We start from the raw sequence: 20,981 nt of genomic DNA, 5'->3' as shown, positions 1-20,981 counted from the left end.
TCAATACTAGTCTCGATCTATGGATCTATAGCCTACTTCGAGTAACCGATGTCCCATGGCTCCCAGCTTAATCTTTTGGTAGGTTCTGCCAAAGGTGACGGTGCTCATATCGTGGCAGCTCACGTCGATTACGCCAGGTGCAAATCTAATACTAAGGACACACCTGTGGTACTTGTACCATGGTACAAGAGAACAAGAAAATTATTCCAAGACTATCTTTAATAAAGACAATAATTGGTATGGTACTCATTTCAAGATTCTTGTACCATGGTACTTGTACCACCAGTGTGTCATTAGTATAATGAAAGCTTTCTGGGTCAGTTCGATTCTCGCTATTTGCGATGCATAGGACTGTGACTATATAGGCCATATTCCAGAATGCTACGAATCAACGATGTATGCAGCGTTTTGAGGCAGTAATTATCACTATTCTCGGGTGTTGTGCTTCAGAACTCCCTATACAGCAACAGCTTTAGCTATCGTGGTTTGAGATGTGTTCACTAAAACGAAGTTTACTGTACAGTGAGATACCTAGATCTTTGACGAGCGAGACTCGGTTCAATGTTACATCGTGCATAGTGTATTCGAAAACTATTAGAGAGCAGAGACATGTGAATTCAATGCGATATTGTTTACATTCGCCACCATTACATTCATGTCACATCAATCCAAAAGTCTATCAGCACCTGCTTGCAACTTGCAACACGCAACAATTCAAGTTAGAATGGCATATCCTTAACTATGGTCCAATGCACCGAATGAACACAATGACGTTTGAGACGGGCGCTGTTTACTAAAAATGAACACTTGCATGAACTCGATGAATGAAAAAGTATTCATTCTTAGTAAACAGCGCCCGTCTCAAACGTCAATGATGAACTCGGTGCATTGGACCATGCTCGTTGATGAAGATATATTCCACGTTCATTTTGATGCAATATTCATTTATGATGTGGAATAGACTTATGCAGCGGTTCATCGAATTCACTCACCCGATGGATTTTGACATTTGAGCGGGTCGTTTTCTCGAACAAAAGTTCATTTTGCGTTCATTATGCGACCCGCTCAAACGTCATAATTTCTTGGGGGAGATCATTTTGCGTTAGTCTATAGACTCCCCCAAGAAATTATGACGTTTGAGCGGGTCGCATAATGAACACAAAATGAACTTTTGTTCGAGTGGACGACCCGCTCAAATGTCAAAATCCATCAGGTGAGTGAATTTGATGAACTCCTGCACAGGTCTATAGACCTTCGCAGGAGTTCATCAAATTCACTCACCGCAAAATGAACTCCCCCAAGAAATTATGACGTTTGAGCGGGTCGCATAATGAACGCAAAATGAACTTTTGTTCGAAAAGACGACCCGCTCAAATGTCAAAATCCATCAGGTGAGTGAATTCGATGAACCCCTGCATAAGTCTATGGGGCAGTGCATAGGTTCATTATTTGACTTTTGAGCGGTGCCGAAATTCATTTTGAATGAACTCGATGTATGAAAGAGTGTTCATTTTTAGTAAACAGCGCACCGCTCAAACGTCATTGTGTTCATTCGATGCATCTCCCCATTACACTATTACTAGCTATTTGTATACATACCCCAAAGACCGCACTAAAAGTATAGTGAAATAAAGTAAAGTAAAATTTAGTAGTTAGAGTAGATGAGATAATCTGATTTGAAAGCAAAATTGAAAATGTTATCAATCAAGACAGAACCTACGAATTCCAACGGGTCATATCAATTATGTCGACTTTGTATGAGCGAGGAATTACTGGATGATATATTCAAAGAAGACAATCTCTTCCAATGGCTATCGGATTATCTTTCAATTGTGGTAAATATCATTACAATCTAAATAATCCATTGCTAAATAAATGTATGCTGTCTTATAGGTTTCCACCGATGACCACTTGAGCCATCTAATCTGTTCTATTTGTCGAATGCGAATGATCGAATTCCACCAATATCGAACTCGTTGTCAAGAAGTGCAGGACATTCTGCAATCTATGGTTGGGGCCGAAGAAGTTGAAAATGAGAATTTAAGCTCCGTAGTTATCAATGATCCGGGGACGGACGCTAAATATATGATTCAATTGCTGGACGAAGAACCGCAACGAACTGATTCACCGATTCAATGTGAAGTGTGTCTCAAAACATTTGATACGAAAAAACAGGTTATCAATCATCATAGGGCTCATGTTCCCAAGAAACATGCTTGTGAACGATGTGGGAAATCGTTCACAAGAAGGTAAAATATTACAAATCCTCAATTCCATTATAAATCAATTGAAATATTTCAGTGAATTTTTGAACAACCACATAAAACGTCAGAATTGTAATGATCAGGGGACGAGCTCTGAATTACCGATACAATGTAAAGTGTGTCATAAAATATTTAATACGAAAAAGCAGTTAACGAATCATAAGAGGCTCCATGGCCCCAGGAAATATGTTTGTGAACGTTGTGGAAAATCGTTTGCAAGAAGGTAAGACATATCTGCATCCTCTATTCCATTATGAATAAATTAGAATATTCCAGGGAACAATTGGTTCAACACACAAAATGTTACAAAGATAACTCAGATGATTACCAAACTGCAAATGCGTATGATGAAACGAAAAATGAATCACTGACCGATTTGCGATGTGTCGTCATCAAAAACGAGAACGCCGATGACATGAATGATGTGATTGTAATAGAGGAAGCTAAAATTGAAACTCGTTTGGATTCTGAGCAGGAAGCACGAAGTGCATTAACAAATGGCCAATCTAAAAATGAAACCGTCGTTGAACCATTTAAGTGTGAGATATGTCAAAAATCCTTTTTGTTTCGAGGCAGATTAAAGCAGCATAAGAAGTATACACATGGGAAGAAGCAACACGAGTGCCCCATATGTGGAAAACCTTTTGCATACCAGTTAGTAGAACTTTCGACAGCTGGTAAAATTCTAATATCTAAACCTATTTTTATTGCTATATACTAGGCACCACATGCAAGACCATATGCGAACGCACGAACCGCGCTGTGAACGGCAGTCAAATGAATCGGAAAATTGCAACTCAAGAACTTTCCAATGCAATTTTTGCCAGAAGACATACAAAACTGACAGGGACCTAGTTCAACACAAACGTTACCAGCATGGACCAAAAAAACACGAGTGTCACATCTGTGGCTTCCGATTTTCAAAAGCGTAAGACATTTGATGATCAATTGATTAATTAATGATTATTCTTATCTATTGATTTCCAAATATTTCAGAAGTCTCTTGGCAAAACATATGCGTAGTCATAATCGAAAACGGGACATCAAAAGTAGAAGCACTATTTTGTCAAAGCCAGATAAAAACGAACATTAATACATATTTATGATCCACATATAAACATATTTTGTAATTTGAAATAAAGCTGTCATGCACATATTTGGAAACTGCACAAATAAAAGTAACATTCAATCAAACTTCTGTTATTACAAATTGTATTAGTTTCAAACTGGGCTGGCTTGTCAAAATTCAACCTCATTCAATTAAATATCGAGCGCAATTGCTGATGAAGCTGTATGTGAATGCCAGACACAACTAAATACTCATCCTACTCGGTTGTCATTGCACAGAACAATATACGTGTGAATGAGTTGGTTTAAAAAATTGATTGCGAGAGTTCGGCTATGTGCCTGGTGTTGGAAATTTGATCTCATCAGTAGCTGCAGAGGACGATGGATGTTGGCTGGACATATAACTCCTCTACATGATCCCTCAAATGCCGTTCGAGATTTTCACTATAATGATTTTTATGTAAATTAATCAAATGCACCACATAACGAACAACGTATTCTCTAACAATGAATGAAACGATATTTCGCACTGTTTGCAATTATGATGTTCAGTCCCTTAAATTTGCTTATGATTGATGAGACGATTCTTTGATTTTAAATTTTTGCGGTAAATTTCACATTGGATTGGTTCACCATTTGGTTTTGCTTTTAATGTGTATTCAGAATAGATCGTTTTGCTATCGGAAACTTTTGAATTATTCAGCATAGCATAAGTAATTGTACAAATCGTGGGTGGCTATACAATGCTCAATTGAGCAATATTATGCATATTGTCGCTAATTGGTGCTTGGGATTAATACCTTTTCCTATACAGAAGCAGTTGTATACATGGCCACAGTGTTGTCCTACACTCAGTGCAAAAAAAAATCTGCTCTTTGATTTTACTTCATCTAACCGATTTTATAGTATGTATTAGTAATTAGTTCAACTAATAGAGGGATATTTGAATCTTCTAAATGTCATGTCAAACTGTCAAAAAAATCCACGCCAGATCCACAGATCCAGTGAAAACACTCAAGTGTATTTTCAGTGCGCGCGCTCCTGTGGCTCTGGTGTGCATTTTTTGACAGTGCCATGACATTTAGAAGATTCAAATATTCCTCTATTAATTAAACTTACTTAGTTAAGACTATAAAATCATTTAGATGGAGTAAATCTAGGAGCAGATTTTTTTGCCCTGAGTGTAGGACAATACTGCCTGGCCACTTCCTCACAATCACGGAAGGATGGGAAGGAATGTTAGTTCAACATCTACTAGTGAAGATGCAGGGAACCCATACTACCTTCAAAGATGTCTCAGGAAGGAAATTTGTGTTAGTGGGTTGGGTAAATAATTGGGAGCTCTATTCGACACTATAGATCGTATGTCAATAAAAAAACCATATGGTAAAAATGATTAAAATACACATTTTTCTTCTATTGTATCAGAAATGATACCCTTTCTGTTTTCCTTGCCAGCTCTACCCGTGCTCTACCGCCCCCCTGTGATTTCTAGGAAACTATAACTAATTAAGGGTCAAAATCAGTTGGCACCTATAAGTATTTGTAAACACATCATACTATGTGAATGTGGAAGTATTTTTGTATTACGCAATGAAAATAATAGCAAAATACAAAAAGTTACAGTTTTGATGTAACTTTTCATATTTGTTTGCTCAACATTCTGGAGCGACTCTAGCACACTGTCCGCAAAACTTGCACTGGAACACTCAGTTTGGCAATAAAATAACTTTTCTCAGTGGTTAATATGATATAAAATTGCTTCCATCTTCAAAAATGTAACGATTTCCGGAAACATGTATTACTTGCCAAAACGCCCCAGTGTAGGCAGGACGATATGCCCTTACCAACTTTACGTACACTTTACGATTGCAAAAACTCAAAGGTGCAGCCCAATCGGGTTGTACGCAAAGGTGACGTTGAACTACGTAGTTGTATGTAATGGACAGGTTTTCGGTGAATCTGTTTTTGTTGTTTATCCTGTGCTCCTGAAATTGGGTGAGCATTATGAACCCTGGTGATGATACAATTTTAAGCCCAACATTTGAAAAGGATGATAAAAAAAATAAAATAATCGACGATGAACAACACTCTCAAGCGATCACATATCCGAATTATCAATTGATAAAAATTTGCTAGAGAGTAAGAATCATTTGATAATTGTATCTCGATTCGAAACATTGGTAAATGCTACTTTTGAACCTATTTTCCTACATAACACCAAAACACAATGCCAAAAATCCGATTTAACTTCATTGTTGACATTAAATTAGTATTAATTAGGTTTACATGAAAATGATAATTTTGTGTTTATTATCAATAGATTCCAAAATTCTAGAAGTTATCGCCGATGACAACTCGTCTTCTTTTCACACCTGAGAAGTTATCAAATGGAAATTATAATTTCAATAATTATCGTATGAGAATGATTCAGCACAATCCTAGCTGATAGTGTACCGCTGCAACCATCACCGGCGCAAACTGGAACACAGATTAAGCACCCGCCACTAAGTAAGTCTAAAACCCCGGTGGCTTATTACAAAAAAGCCCATCGTGAAGGATGGGCTGTCAACGGCGTTTGGTGGTCATCCTATGGAGGAAGTCAGAGTAGACGCGACAAAGAAGTTTGACCGTTTATTGATAATAATTATTATTAATTCACGTGAGTTGCGTCGGAGCCGAAGAATGTTTCCCAGAACGCATCCACTGCAGCAGCGAAGAAGATTCCGAGGCACTCTACTAGTATAATAGACGTAAGTAAGAAGCTGCCGTCAAACGCCCCCAAGATTTCGAGAGAAAACGCGCGTGTAAGTTAGCAGAAACGGACTGCGCCAGCTAAAAGCCCTGTAAGTTGCATTAATTTGACGTCTATGCTGGCTTGAGGTCTCCAGTTAGCCTTGCAAACAAAGCCGCAGAATCCAGAGATGGCGAAATCGATTCTCGATCCGATCTAGAATGTTTGCGGGTGGGAAACATTCTTAACACCCAGAGCACAGTGTATCCATTGTATTTGCAACACAATATACATACTAATGCAATGGCGGGTATAGAAAGCTTTCAATTAATAACTAAGAAATGCTAATAGTTTACTAAGTTGAAAAGCAGACCAAGTTCCAGTTGGAATGTAGTGTTATGGAAAAAGAAGCTTGCGATGCACTTACAAGATTGACTGATTCACTGAAACCGATTGCTAAACTGTTAGCCAGTCTTAAATAATATATATAATCATACGTAAATACTGTAACACACTGGAGTCGGTTTTTATGCGGAGGATACATGCCTCGTAAATTACAACAACGTAAAAAACCCGCGTAAATCCTAAAATATGTCTGAATAAACCGCGGAAATTCTGAAATTCGAATTAAAAAAATCAAATAAAAAACGTCTGGTATAAAAAAAAATCGCGTAAAAATGGACTTTAGTGTACTTCGGGAATGAAGCGTCGACTCTTCCTCGATCGAATGGTCCAAGAAAATTGAAAATCCATCCAGAAACGGCTGAGGTATTGACGATCAAAGTCTATCATATTTTCGTGACGTTTTTCGATTTTTTGCAATCGTAAAGTGTATCCCAATATAGAAAAGACAGACGTAGTTCTACGTCAAAAATTGAAAATCGTCACGAAAATATGATAGACTTTGAACGTTAATATCTCAGCCGTTTCTCGATGGATTTTCAATTTTCTTGGACCATTCGATCAAGGAAGAGTCAACGCTTCATACCTGATGTACACTGAAGTCGTTTGTTACGCGGTTATTTTTACAGGAATCGTTTTTATGCGATTTTTTATTCACGCGAGTTTCTGGATTTCCGCATTCCTTCAGACATACTTTGGGATTTACGCGATTTTTTACGTTGTTTTAATTTACGCGGCCCATATCTTCCGCGTAAAAACCGATTCTAGTGAGTTACAATATCTATGTTGTATCTTGCTTACAGTTTAGCACTTGGTTTCGGTGAATCAGTCAATCTCGTAAGTGCACCGCAAGCTTCTTCTTCCATAGCACTAAATTCCAACTAGAACTTGGCTTGCTTTTCAAATTAGTAATTTATCAGCATTTCTTTAGTTATTCATTGAAAGTGTTTTTATGTCCGCCATTGCAGGGCTTTTAACTGGTGCAGTTCGTTTATGCTAACTTAAACGTGCGTTTTCCTTGAAAAGCTTGGGGGCATTTGACGATAGCTTCTTGCTTACGTCTGATGATGCAGTAGAGGGGCTTGGAATCTTCTTCGCTGCTGCAGTGAATGCGTTCTGGTAAACTTTCTTTGGCCCGGTTTTTCTGATTCGTAGGTGTCTGCCGGACTAAACGCTAAGTCCGACGCAATTCACGTGAAGGAATAATTATTATTATCAATAACGCCGTTGACAGCCTAGCTTTCGCAATAGGTTTTTCTGTAATGAGCCACCAGGGGCTTAGACTGACTTAGCGATGGGTGGTAAGTCTCTGTAGCAGTTTGCGTCGGTGATGGTTGCAGTTGTACACTATCAGCCAGGCTTGTGCTTTTCAAATTGTGTAATCGATTATCATTTAAAATAATATAAACCTTATTAATACCAATTTAATGTTAACAATGAAGTTCAATCGGATGTTTGGCATTGTTACCAATGCTTCGAATCGAGATACAATTATCGAACGATTTTTACTCTCTAGCGAGTTTTTATCAATTGGTAATTTGCGTATGTGAACGCTTGAGGCAAGGTGTGAGGTGTGAAGCAAGGATGTATTCTATCACCGTTACTGTTCCTCATCGTAATCGATGAGATTCTGGTAGATGCGATTGACCGTGAACCAAACCGCGGGCTGTTATGGCAGTCTATAACCATGGAGCACCTAAACGACTTCGAATTGGCTGATGACGTTGCACTCCTCGCGCAACGGCGCTCTGATATGCAGAGTAAGCTCAACGACCTTGCCGAGCGCTCCTCCTCAACATCAACAAAACCAAATCGTTGGGTGTAAACACGGTAACCCCTTCCAGTTTCTCAGTAGCCGGGCAACCAGTGGAGAATGTTGAAAGCTTTCAATATCTAGGTAGCCAAATGGCGTTAGACAGCGGTACCAAGATCGACATAGGCGCACGGATCAAGAAAGCAAGGGCTGCCTTTGCGAGTTTAAGAAATATCTGGAAAAACAGGCAGATAAGTGAACGCACCAAAATACGAATTTTCAACTCTAACGTGAAATCTGTGCTGTTATACGCTAGTGAAACATGGTGTGTATCAGTGGAGAACACTCAACGGCTGCAGGTGTTCATTAACAGATGCCTGCGGTATATAATTCGGGCCTGGTGGCCTCACAACATTAGACTGGAACCCAGCGGGACATCGCAGCAGAGGCAGACCCAGAGGCTCATGGCGGCGAAGCCACAACAAAGAAATAAAAGAAGTCGACCGAAATCTAACCTGGCAACAGGTTAAAGCGATAGCCGGGCAACGCTCAGGATGGAGATCTTTCAAGTCGGCCCTTTGCACCACCAGAGGTGTACAGGATCCATAAGTAAGTAAGTAAGTAGAACGCTTGAGAGTGTTGTTCATCCTCTATTATTTGAAAATTATATTTTTATCTTCATTTTCAAATGTTGGTCCAAAAATTATATACATCACATCGAAAACAGATTCAGGCTGGGCTTGAAAAACGCTTGTTTGGTCTCATCGCCCAGAATAGTCGAAAACCTGTAGATTACATACAGCTACGTAGTTCAACGTCACCTTTGCGTACAACCCGATTGGGCTGAACCTTTGAGTTTTTAATGTCAAGTGCATAAGGATTTGTAACCTTGAAACGTCATTGGTTAAGGTGGAGCGTATTGCCCAGGCACTTTTTGTAATTCATTTTTCACGACTTTTCACAAAAGCTTTATTACGTGTTATCTGTAATATTTTTATATGACTACTCACGGGCAATGCATTTGCGACTTCCTGGACTACCAAATAACACAAAGTTTGCATAAATTGCGTTGAAAACTAAAAAGTTATCAAGTAATTGCCTTAGGGGGGGCATATTATACCGTCTTACCCTATCTTTTGTTTAGTATTTTGCAGTCAATTTTAGTGCATCTATAATAATAATTTATATGAAAATATGGAAAAATAGATATTTGAAAATATGGCAATATGAAGAGATCAAAGTCTGTATACCGTGAACGTGGACCCCCGTTTTTAATCTGAATATTTTTTAATTAGAACCCCGTTCGTTTGAACATCGTTCAAATTAAAAATGGTTCAAACGAAAAGATATTTTAGTTACCAGATAAAGATTGTCGCTTCGGTTCCCTTTGTTCTGCTGTCCGAAACATGTGTGGTACCTAACTGTCAAACCGTATGTATTTTTCTTTCATTGACATTTAGATCCCCTATCCTCGCCAGCAAAAGATGTTACGGACAGCGACGCCAGCGACAATCTTTATCTGGTAACTAAAATATCTTTTTTCAAACGTCATTTAGCACGTAGAATTGAGAAAAGAAAAATGGAACATCGTAAAACGCAGAGACGATGGTATTATATCAAGACAAAATTTTCAAAACGACTTATCTGCTTTTGTAAACAAAGATTCAAACGACGATTTGACGAATCTGATAGCTCTCCCACGCAAACCAATACCATCAATAGGTAGGTGAAGGATTCCGCTACCTGCTTATGGTGTTGGTTTGCGTGGGAGAGCTATCAGACTCGTCAAATCGTCGTTTGAATCTTTGTTTACAAAAGCAGATAAGTCGTTTTGAAAATTTTGTCTTGATATAGAGACACGCGGAGAGAATAAAAGCAATTCTGGCTTCACGGCCAGCAGACAAAAAAAATATGTGCTATCGGCAACATAAAAATTTGTGAGAACTTGAAGTGACTCTCAGTGTGAGCAGTTATTTCGTTTGCTCCAACTACATATTTTCTCTTCTTTAGCACCATTTCCTTATATTCAACAATAAATATGATTAAATACCATACATAAATTTGCTATGAGAACTCTAAAAACATCTTCATTTACTGAATTTTTCAAACTTTTATAATTTCTATCAGATGAAAATACATATCTTGCATTTAGTACCGATTGGTAATGTTTGTTTACTTTGCTCGTTTGGTGCCGCGTTTGACGATTGGTTTGCTAATACTTTCGGCTTCACTGTTTGCGAACTCTATCTACACGCTTAAAAATGTTGCGGCGAAATTACCATTCCGAGGGTTAATTTAAGAATACGCACCGACGATTTTCAGCAGACAACAAACCCGTTTGATTTTACTATGCGCGCAGTAAAAATCAACTGTGGTCCTAGTGGAATGTTGTTACATGAACTGAATCAGTGTTGAATTTGTCCGAAAGCATGGTTAATTTAACTGAAATTTTGTGGTTGTTTTAAAAACATGGCGTAGTCTACAAAATAGTAATTTTGACCATGGATTTTTTTTTCTGTGTATAAACAACGTCTCTGGTAAGACGGAACGCAGAATCCAAACAAACCAGCAAAGAGAGCAGACAGAAAGCTGTTTTTTTTATGAAAATAGAGTAACCAGAAGTTCAAATTAAAAATGAACCCCGTGAATTTGAATGAGGTACCATTCAAATTATCGGGGGTCCACGGTATATGAAAATATGTGAATATGAAAATATTGTGGATTTACTTGACACTGAGAAAAATGGACGTATGATTTTCAATCGAACGCCTTATGAAAATTTGCCACAAGGAATCGGTACACGTAAAAAAATAGCCTTATATGTTATGGCAAACAACCATTCGAAAATACTTATACTCTTCATTATGCCACCTAATGAATGATCCCATATCAAAAAGCTAATAACATTCATAAGTTAATGAAAAGTATAAGTTTCGGAATGTATGTGGCTAATGCGATGTATAAGTTTTTTATTATACATATCATTAAGCGCCTGCTTTGGCAAAAAAGTATTAGAAATATTAATAATAAATAACATGACATTTTTGTACGTGTATGAATTTCAGTATGTTGCCTTATGAATGATGATTTTCATTTAAAAAAAGAAAAGTGCGGCAGACTGGGTTCGAACCATGGACGTCGGGGTTGGGAGACCGGTATGTAGACCACACGCCCATCGACGCTTGTATACTCGGGAAGGTAACTGCGTATAAGAAGCACTGTTGGTGGTCGAGGATTCAGTCGAGTCGAGGATTCATAAGGCGCCAGTTATGAATTTCGATAGTCCAGTTCGCTGAGTGGACCAATGGATTCGAAGGTCGGTTCACTTGCCTATTTCAAACGTTCCCATTTACAGCAAGGTTTGCCAAACTCAATAAATGTTTGGTAGATTGCCTTGTTTTTTTCTCCTTGTATGTCAAAGCAGATGTCAAAACATCGGAAAAATAAAAAGAGAAGTACGAGGGAAGCAGAAAAAAGCACGTGGCAAGACTATTTCAAACGGTCGGGTCCAATAGGGAAGTTTACGTACAATATGATAATATGAAAACATAATGTATATGACAATATGAAAAAAAATATTTATGATAAAAATTAGCATATAAAAATGTAAAACACGAAAAAATGAAAATATCAAAATATAACATGACAGTATGAAATGAAAATATGTACAAAATTAAAAATATATAAAAGTATGAACATTTATAATAGAAAATAATCTGAAAGTTTGAAAACATAAACATATGAATATATGGCAAAATGAAGGTATGAAAATATGAAAGTAAAAAAACATGAAAAAATAAAAATTTGAAAAAATGAAAGTATAAAAGTATGAGAATATGACAATATGGATATCTTCTTCTTCTTTTTCAATGGCTCTACATCCCAACTGGAACTTGGTCTGCTTTTCAACTTAGTATTCTATTAGCATTTCCTCCTTGATTGAAAGTTTTTCTATGCCCGCCATTGCATGAGTATGTATCTTGTGTGGCAAGTACAATGGATACACTATGCCTAGGGTGTCGAGAAAGTTTCCAACCCGAAAACATCCTAGACCGGACCAAGAATTGAACTCGCCATCTCCGGATTGGCAACCCTACGCCTTCGCTCGCAAGGCTACTGGAGACAATGTGGACATATGAAAATGTAAATCATGAACATATGGAAATATGAAATATAATAAATATGAAAAAGTAAACATATGTTAAAATAACAAATAAAAATATGAAAATATAAAACATGAAAATATGAAAGTCTGAAAACATAAAAATATAAATATATGAAAATGTGATCCCATGAAAAAAACGAAAATATGAATACAAGATAAAATGAAAATATAAAAATATGAAATACACTGGAGTCGGCTTTACGCGGGGGACACGTTCCACATAAATCGGAACCGCGTAAAAACGATTTCACTAAAAATCGTTTTTTTTTGTGGTTTTCGCGTGTTTCCTAATCTTTTCGATAGAACCGCGTAAAAAGCGACTTTGATAAAAATTGATTTTTCGCTATTTTCAGGCATAAAGCCCAGTATCCACTTAAAAAGTAGAGAGGTTATGGAATTTTGTTCAACATTACCAAGCGGAGTTTTGACAACTGATCTGCATGGAGCAAAATGTCACTTTTACCTGCGGAATAATCGAGCAGACTATTTTTCCGAAAGTAAAGTGACAACTCCCACTGGTTTGCGTGGGAACCTTACAAATTCTTTTTTTTTATTTTTGTTCTTTTCAGGTAGGTACTGTTGAAGAAATTTCATTTCAATTTTTTACTTTTCCGATTCAGTAAACGGAATTTAACATGGGATTGGGATAGAAAAAGGAATTTCTTCTGAACACGATACCAACCTTAGCCAAAGGTCTATCGATCTGTTTCAATTATGGTGTATGCTCTTTGTGGCACATAGAATAGAATGTGTATGGAGAATAACTTCTCGGCCATCCAAGAAATTCCAGGAGTAAGGCCTTTCGATCTACACGCATAACCAAAGATCTATCAATCTCTTTCAAATATACTCCTTGTGGAACGTAGAATAGAATATATACACAGAAATTTGATCCAGAATGGGGAAACAGCGACTGAATTCAATATCTCTACTGCACTTTTACAAGGACATGGCGAATAAATGTCGATGAATTTCAATTTATTTCCAGAAATAACCAGTGAATAAAAAAATCTTATATGTAAGCAAAGTCTAAGGGTTTTGAAAATCGATTGTTGTGACGTTTTCATTTCCCGAATTGGATAATTTCATACCTCCTTGCCCCCCAAAAATTTCATGAAGTTGGCGCCTTGACAGCATAACTTCATGGCTATCACAGAAAAAAATCCTTGAGAAAGGCCATTAGATCTACACGCGTAACCAACGGTCTGTCGCCCTATTTCAAAATATGGTGCATGCTCCTTATTGTAGATAAAATGTAATGTGTACACAACATAACTTCTTGGCTATCAAAAAAAAAACACACATAGCCAAAGTTCTGTCGACCTGTTTCAAATACGGTGCATGCTCCTTATTGTAGACTAGCAGACCCGACGAACTTCGGTTCGCCTAAAATTGATTTATTATCTGCTTAGTTCTCGAGTTATGCAGAAATTTCTGTTTCATTTGTATGGGAGCCTCCCTTTCCAAAGAAGGGAGGGGTCTCGAACCATCTTAGGAACCTTCCACGGCCCCAAAAAGCTCTGAATACAAATTTTTATGCCGATCGGTTTAGTAGTTTCGGAGTCTATAAGGTTCAGACAGACAGAAAATGTATAAAGATAATGAGTACACAGTGAGTACACAGCATAGTTTTTTCTATCCAAGAGATTCCTGCAGCAAGGCCTTTCGTTTTACACGCGTAAGCAAAGATCTGTCGACCTGTTTCAAATATATTGCGTGCTCCTTGCGGTAAATGGAATAAATTCCGAGATGCGCGTGAAAATTGTCACATAAATAACGACCCGAGTCAGGGACGCTGTACGGGTCGGACAGGGGAGGGACATCGGTCCTCGACTCCGAGACAGCTGCTGGACAGATATACAGATTCAACTGTATTGCTTGCTTGGCTTATTCTTGTTTTCCTATCCGATGGGACACGGAGGTCCACCCATAACGTGATTACATGCTTGCTTTTTGCTGGCGCAGATGGTCACTTTGGTGACTTATCGCATTCTTGCGCCTTGTGCCCTTCCTAATCACAATGACGACACAGGTTGCTACGATCTGGGCCCTTCAAGTCGTAGGACTTATGTCCAGACTCTAAGCACCAATAGTACCTGCCCACTGAAGGTGGCTGAAGTTTGCTTATTGGGCTTACTGACCAGCCGATTTCAACGTCCCTCGCTCCTTGATCTAGGGTAGGCTAGCTGCGTACCAAATGGACGACCATTGTACCGCACTGCTCTCTGACGACAGAGACGACGTCGTCCGCGTTCATAACCTCGTCCAATTGCTTGCACTGGAAGGTCACGATACCAACCATGTTTATCTTATTACTCAATTCTCACTATTCTCGGCTCTCACTTATCACTTCTCATTTCTCCCTTCTTATTTCTCACCTCTCGCTTCTCATTTTACACTCCTCACTTCTCACAAATTACTTCTCACATCTCACATATTATTTCTCATTTCTCACATATCACTTCTCAATTTTTTATGTTTTGGTCAATCATAGCGATAGACAAAAGTGCTGTCCAATGAGAGCTTGAATTAGCTCGAAGTTTCTCCCTGTCCTGCTCATGCCCATTTGTTGACAAAAAAAGAACGAGCAGGACGGGAACAAGTTCGCGCTACTTCGAGCTGCTCATTGGACAGCACTAAAATGAACTAATGAATAACAATAGACCAACTTAGAATGAACTCCCCTAAGAAATTATGACGTTTAAGCGGGTCGTAAATGAACGTAAAACATTTGTTCGAGTGAATCGCTCAAGTGTCAAAACCCATGGACCTGTGCAGGGGTTCATCGAATTCACTTAGGGATCGTTCAAAAATTACGTCCATCGTTTTTCGGCATTTTCAACCCCCCTCCCCTCTCTTGTCACAATCTGTAACAAATCACTGACCCCCCCTCCCCCCAGTACGTACAACTGTATGAAATATAATGATTCGTCTTCTTTGTACACAACTTTTACAAGAAATTTAGTGAGAATTAACTCGCTTAATAGCAAATTAAAATATTTTTTCAGCTAATCAAATTGTTTCTAAAATGTAATAAGGTATTTATTCTTGTTGGACGTAACACAAGACGAGACCCCCCCTCTCCCCCTGTCACAAACTGTCACAAATTCTAGAACCCCCTCCCCCCTCAAACCTTGGACGTAATTTTTGAACGATCCCTTACCCGATGGATTTTGACATTTGAGCGGGTCGCCAACTCGAACAAAAGTTCATTTTGCGTTCATTATGACACCCGCTCAAACGTCATAATTTCTTGGGGGAGTTCACCGGATGAATGCTGTCATCAGAGAAAAAGTAGAGTCACTAAAAATTACCACGGCAAGGTATGGGGTTGTTCAAAAATTACGTCCATGGTTTTGAGGGGGGAGGGGGGTCTAGAATTTGTGACAGTTTGTGACAGGGGGAGAGGGGGGATCTCGTCTTGTGTTACGTCCAACAAGAAAAAGTATCAAATTACATTTTAAAAACAATTTGATAAGCCCAAGAAAATTTTAATTTGCTATTAAGGGAGTTAATTCTTACTAAGTTTCTTGTAAAAATAGTGTACGAAGAAGACGAACCTTTATTATAAATTACAGTAGTACGTACAGGGGGAGGGAGGGGATCAATGATTTGTGACAGCTTGTGACAACAGGGGGGGAGGGGGGTTGAAAATGCCGAAAAACGATGGACGTAATTTTTGAACGATCCCTATAGCCAAAGAAATTCAAAATAATTTTAAAAATTACAAGCTGATTTATTTTTGAAAATGTTTTTTGCACGAGATTAGAAATTCAATAAACATCAAAAATAGGGGGAATGACAATAGAGGTAATAAACTATAGAGGAAGATTGTCGCTGTCGTCACTGGCGAAACATCTTTTGCTGGCGAGGATAGGGCACTAAATGTCAACGAAGGAAAAATCAGAACGTTTTGACAGATAGGTACCCAACATGTTTGGGAACGATAACAAAGGGAACCGCAGCGAAAATCGTCCTCTATAGTTTAATACCTCTATTGGAATGACGGCTTTGGCAGGTTTTGTTCTATTATTGGCAGAGGGGTTTTTTATGACTGACTAGGCTCAAATTTGGACTAAACATTCTTTGCATATCAAAGAATATTGTGGCCAAATTTCATAAAATTTGGTCGATAAAAACCCCCCTGCCAATAATAGAACAAAACCTGCCAAAGCCGTCTTTCCCCCTAGTACCTTTTCGGGGATCAATTCGAGAAAAACATTTATTATCATGAACATCATAAACATATGTACAATGTAGATAATCAAAAGTATGAGCTGAAAATTGTTTTCATTATTTTCATGATATGTATCATTTTCAAATTTTTAAAATTATTTAAAGAATTGCAACTCATATCTCACTGTGGAATTTTTTTTCGTGATTGTACTTTTTCATTTTTGACATTTCTCCTAGCGTATTTATTGGACCATGCATACAGGTCAGAGTGTATGTAATTAAGAGTGGCGACACTGTGAGAATTGGAACAAAATTCATCTGTCGTTCCCACACAAAATCGTGTTCCAAACGAGCAGGAGACCTGTCAAATGCGGCACATGTCGCCACTCTTAATTACATACACTCTGATACAGGTGTTCTAATCTGTCAATATCATGATTCAGCCAGCTTTAATTTTTGTATGGAACAGCCACCGAACTTGTTTACGTTTCAAAACTGTCCGAGCTCCTAGCTATTACGCTATTACTAGCAAAATTTAGTAGTTAGAGTAGATGAGATAAACTGATTTGAAAGAAAAATTGATAATGTTATCAATCAAGACAGAACTTACGAATTCTAACGGGTCATATCAAATATGCCGACTTTGTATGAGCGAGGAATTACTGGATGATATATTCAAAGAAGAAAATCTCTACCAATGGCTATCGGATTATCTTTCAATTGTGGTAAATATCATTACAATCTTAATCATCCATTGCGAAATAAATGTATGCTGTCTTATAGGTTTCCACCGATGACCACTTAAGCCATCTAATCTGTTCTATTTGTCGAATACGAATGATCGATTTTCACCAATATCGAACTCGTTGTCAAGCAGTACAAGACATTCTGCAAACCATGGTTGGAGCCGAAGAAGTTGAAAATGAGAATTTAAGCTCCGTAGTTATCGATGAACCGGGGACGGACGCTAAATATACGATTCAATTGCTGAACGAAGAACCACAACGAACTGATTCACCGATACAATGTGAAGTGTCTCATAAAACATTTGATACAAAAAAACAGGTTATCAAACATCATAGGGCTCATGTTCCCAAGAAATACGCTTGTGAACGGTGTGGAAAATTGTTCCAGAAAAGGTAAAAAATTACAAATCCTCAATTCCATTATAAATCAATTGAAATATTTCAGGGGATTTGTGAGCAGGCACAGAAAAAGGAGCAAATGTAGCGTTATTGATGATCAGGGGACGAGCTCTGAATCACCGGTACAATGTGAAGTGTGTCATAAAATATTTAATACGAAAAAGCAGTTAATCAATCATAAGAGGGAACATGGCCCCATAAAATATGTTTGTGAACGTTGTGGAAAATCTTTTATAAGAAGGTAAGACATATCTGCATCCTCAATTCCATTATGAATAAATTAAAATATTCCAGGGAACGATTCCTTGAACACGCAAAATGTTACAAACATAACTCAGATGATTATCAAACTGCAAATGTGTATGATGAAACGAAAAATAAATCACAGACCGATTTGCGATGTGTCGTCATCAAAAACGAGAACGCCGATGACATGAATGATGTGATTGTAATAGAGGAAGCTAAAATTGAAACTCGTTTGGATTCTGAGCATGAAGCACGACGTGCATTAACAAATGGCCAATCTACAAAGAAAAATGAAACCGTCGTTGAGCCATTAAAGTGTGAGATATGTCAAAAATCCTTTTTATATCGAAGCAGGTTACAAAACCATAAGAAGTATACACATGGGAAAAAGCAACACGAGTGCCCCATATGTGGAAAACCTATTGCCTACCAGTTAGTAGAACTTTCGACAGCCTGCTAAACTGCCCATAAATTCATAACAGTCCCATGTAGGTAGGAAATCAAGCAAACATGGGACTGTTATGAATTCATGGGCAGTAAATTCTGGTATCTAACTTATTTCTATTGCTATATCAGGCATAATATTCGACACCATATGCGAACACACGAACCGCGCTGTGAACGGCAGTTAAAGGAATCGGAAAATTGCAATGTAAGAGCTTTCAAATGCAATTTTTGCCAGAAGACATACAAAAGTGACAGGGACCTAATTAATCACAAACGTTACCTGCATGGACCAAAAAAACACGAGTGTCACATCTGTGGCTTTCGATTTTCAAAAGCGTAAGACATTTGATGATTAATTGATTAATCAATGATTATTCTTATCTGTTGATTTCCAAATATTTCAGAAGTCTCTTGGAAAAACATATGCGTAGTCATAATCGAAAACGGGACATCAAAAGTAGAAGCACTATTTTGTCAAAGCCAGATAAAAACGAACATTAATACATATTTATGATCCACATATAAACATATTTTGTAATTTGAAATAAAGCTGTCATGCACATATTTGGAAAATGCACAAATAAAAGTAACATTCAATCAAACTTCTGTTATTACAAATTGAATTAGTTTCAAACTGGGCTGGCTTGTCAAAATTCAACCTCATTTAATTAAATATCGAGCGCAATTGTTGATGAAGCTGTATGTGAATGCCAGACACAACTAAATACTCATCCTACTCGGTTGGCATTGCACAGAACAATATAGGGGAGAACAGTCCAAAATGCAGCCCTGGGGCAAAATGGCCTCACTCATAACCCCCATATAATCTGTTGTAGTACATTTATGAACGAATATTACCATTACAATTCATAATTAGTTATCCATCATTGAGCTCCATTGGAAAAATTTAGCAAAATCCCTTCATATTCACTCAAACGATTTGCTATTCTTCCACCACATCCGTAAGATTGTAGTTCAATCCATAAAGAAATAACAAACAACCATGCGTTCACCATCATTTTACATGCAATTGAGTCATTTTAGACCGCCATTCGGGCGTTTTGCCCCAGGCCTATTTTTAAAACATTTTTTAAATGCGTTAGAAAGTCATGAAAACCTTATTGTTTTGAATAGGAGATCATTGCGAAATGTAGCTGGGTTTGTAAATGTTGCATCTATACGTTGAAATGGTTGGGTATTTTTGTTTATATGGGCGAAAATATCGAAAAAGCTTAAGGGGTGCATTTTGGACCGTTCTCCCCTACGTGTGAATGAGTTGGTTTGAAAAATTGATTGCGAGAGTTCGGCTATGTGCCTGGTGTTGGAAATTTGATCTCATCAGTAGCCTTCTGACCTGCAGAGGACGATGGATGTTGGCTGGACATATCCAGCTTTCCACGCTCGGTAATGGCGGCTTGCTGCTGAGTAAAAATCAATCGGTCTCTGTACTGTTTGACACTAGCTGGAGGAAAGCTCACTGGCGTTCCTGGGTGAGGGGAAGGGAAAAAAGGCCTTTTCGCCAGTGAGTTTTCCTCCAGCTAGTGTCAAAAAGTACAGTGACTGATTGATTTTTACACACCGACTAGCCGCCATTACCGAGCGTGGAAAGCTGGATAACTCCTCTACATGATCCCTCAAATGCCGTTCGAGATTTTCACTATAATGATTTTTATGTAAATTATTCAAATGCACCACATAACGAACAACGTATTCTCTAACAATGAATGAAACGATATTTCGCATGGTTTGCAATTATGATATTCAATCCCTTAAATTTGCTTATGATTGATGAGACGATCCTTTGATTTGAAATTTTTGCGGCAAATTTCACATTGGATTGGTTCACCATTTGGTTCTGCTTTTAATGTGTATTCAGAATAGATCGTTTTGCTATCGGAAACATTTGAATTATTCAGCATAGCATAAGTGATTGTACAAATCGTGGGTGGCTATACAATGCTCAATTGAGCAATATTCTGCATATTGTCACTAATTGGTACTTGGGATTAATACCTTTTCCTATACAGAAGCAGTTGTATACCTGGCCACAGTGTTGTCTTACACTCAGTGCAAAAAATTCTGCTCTATGATTTTACTTCATCTAACCGATTTTATAGTATTAGTAATTAGTTCAACTAATAGAGGAATATTTGAATCTTCTAAATGTCATGTCAAACTGTCAAAAAAATGCACACCAGATCCACAGTAGCGCGTGCGCTGAAAATACACTCAAGTGTATAGTCCAGTGCATGATGACGTAGGTTGACAGTTCACAGAGCTTGTTTACAGTAGGGTATTTAGTACCGACCCTTTTTGGCGAGTCCCGGTACTACGGTACTGAACCCCTCAGTACCGGGAGTACCAGGAAAATACCGGTACTGGAAGATTTTTTGCCTTTCTCGTATACTAAGTATACGGAAAGGCTATAGAACTGCTCCAAAACCGAACTTTTTATAGAAGGCTCGGAGACCCATAGTGTTATATACCAATCGACTCAGCTCGACGAATTGAGGTGATGACTGTATGTGTGTATGTATGTGTGTGTGTGTGTGTATGTGTACAAAAATGTGAGACACGTTTT

The 20,981-nt window shown here is 38.0% G+C and overlaps 1 protein-coding gene across 1 annotated transcript in view; it reads left to right on the top strand.

Annotated features, from left to right (window-relative positions):
* The first annotated feature begins 1,558 nt into the window (after positions 1-1,558).
* LOC134210332 (zinc finger protein 62 homolog) overlaps positions 1,559-20,981 on the top strand; it is a 37,350-nt gene continuing 17,927 nt past the window's right edge. The window contains exons 1-10 of the mRNA XM_062686380.1: positions 1,559-1,835; positions 1,894-2,249; positions 2,302-2,487; positions 2,541-2,918; positions 2,986-3,192; positions 17,128-17,287; positions 17,346-17,701; positions 17,754-17,948; positions 18,002-18,385; positions 18,530-18,736. Coding sequence (XP_062542364.1) covers positions 1,695-1,835; positions 1,894-2,249; positions 2,302-2,487; positions 2,541-2,918; positions 2,986-3,192; positions 17,128-17,287; positions 17,346-17,701; positions 17,754-17,948; positions 18,002-18,385; positions 18,530-18,736 — 2,570 coding nt within the window. The 5' untranslated portion in view covers positions 1,559-1,694. The remainder of the gene's footprint in view (positions 1,836-1,893; positions 2,250-2,301; positions 2,488-2,540; positions 2,919-2,985; positions 3,193-17,127; positions 17,288-17,345; positions 17,702-17,753; positions 17,949-18,001; positions 18,386-18,529; positions 18,737-20,981) is intronic.

This window comes from Armigeres subalbatus, chromosome 2, assembly GCF_024139115.2.
Source record: "Armigeres subalbatus isolate Guangzhou_Male chromosome 2, GZ_Asu_2, whole genome shotgun sequence".
Taxonomy (NCBI): domain Eukaryota; kingdom Metazoa; phylum Arthropoda; class Insecta; order Diptera; family Culicidae; genus Armigeres; species Armigeres subalbatus.
The sequence above is the reverse complement of the archived record's forward strand: the minus strand, read 5'-3'. Positions and strand labels throughout refer to the sequence as shown.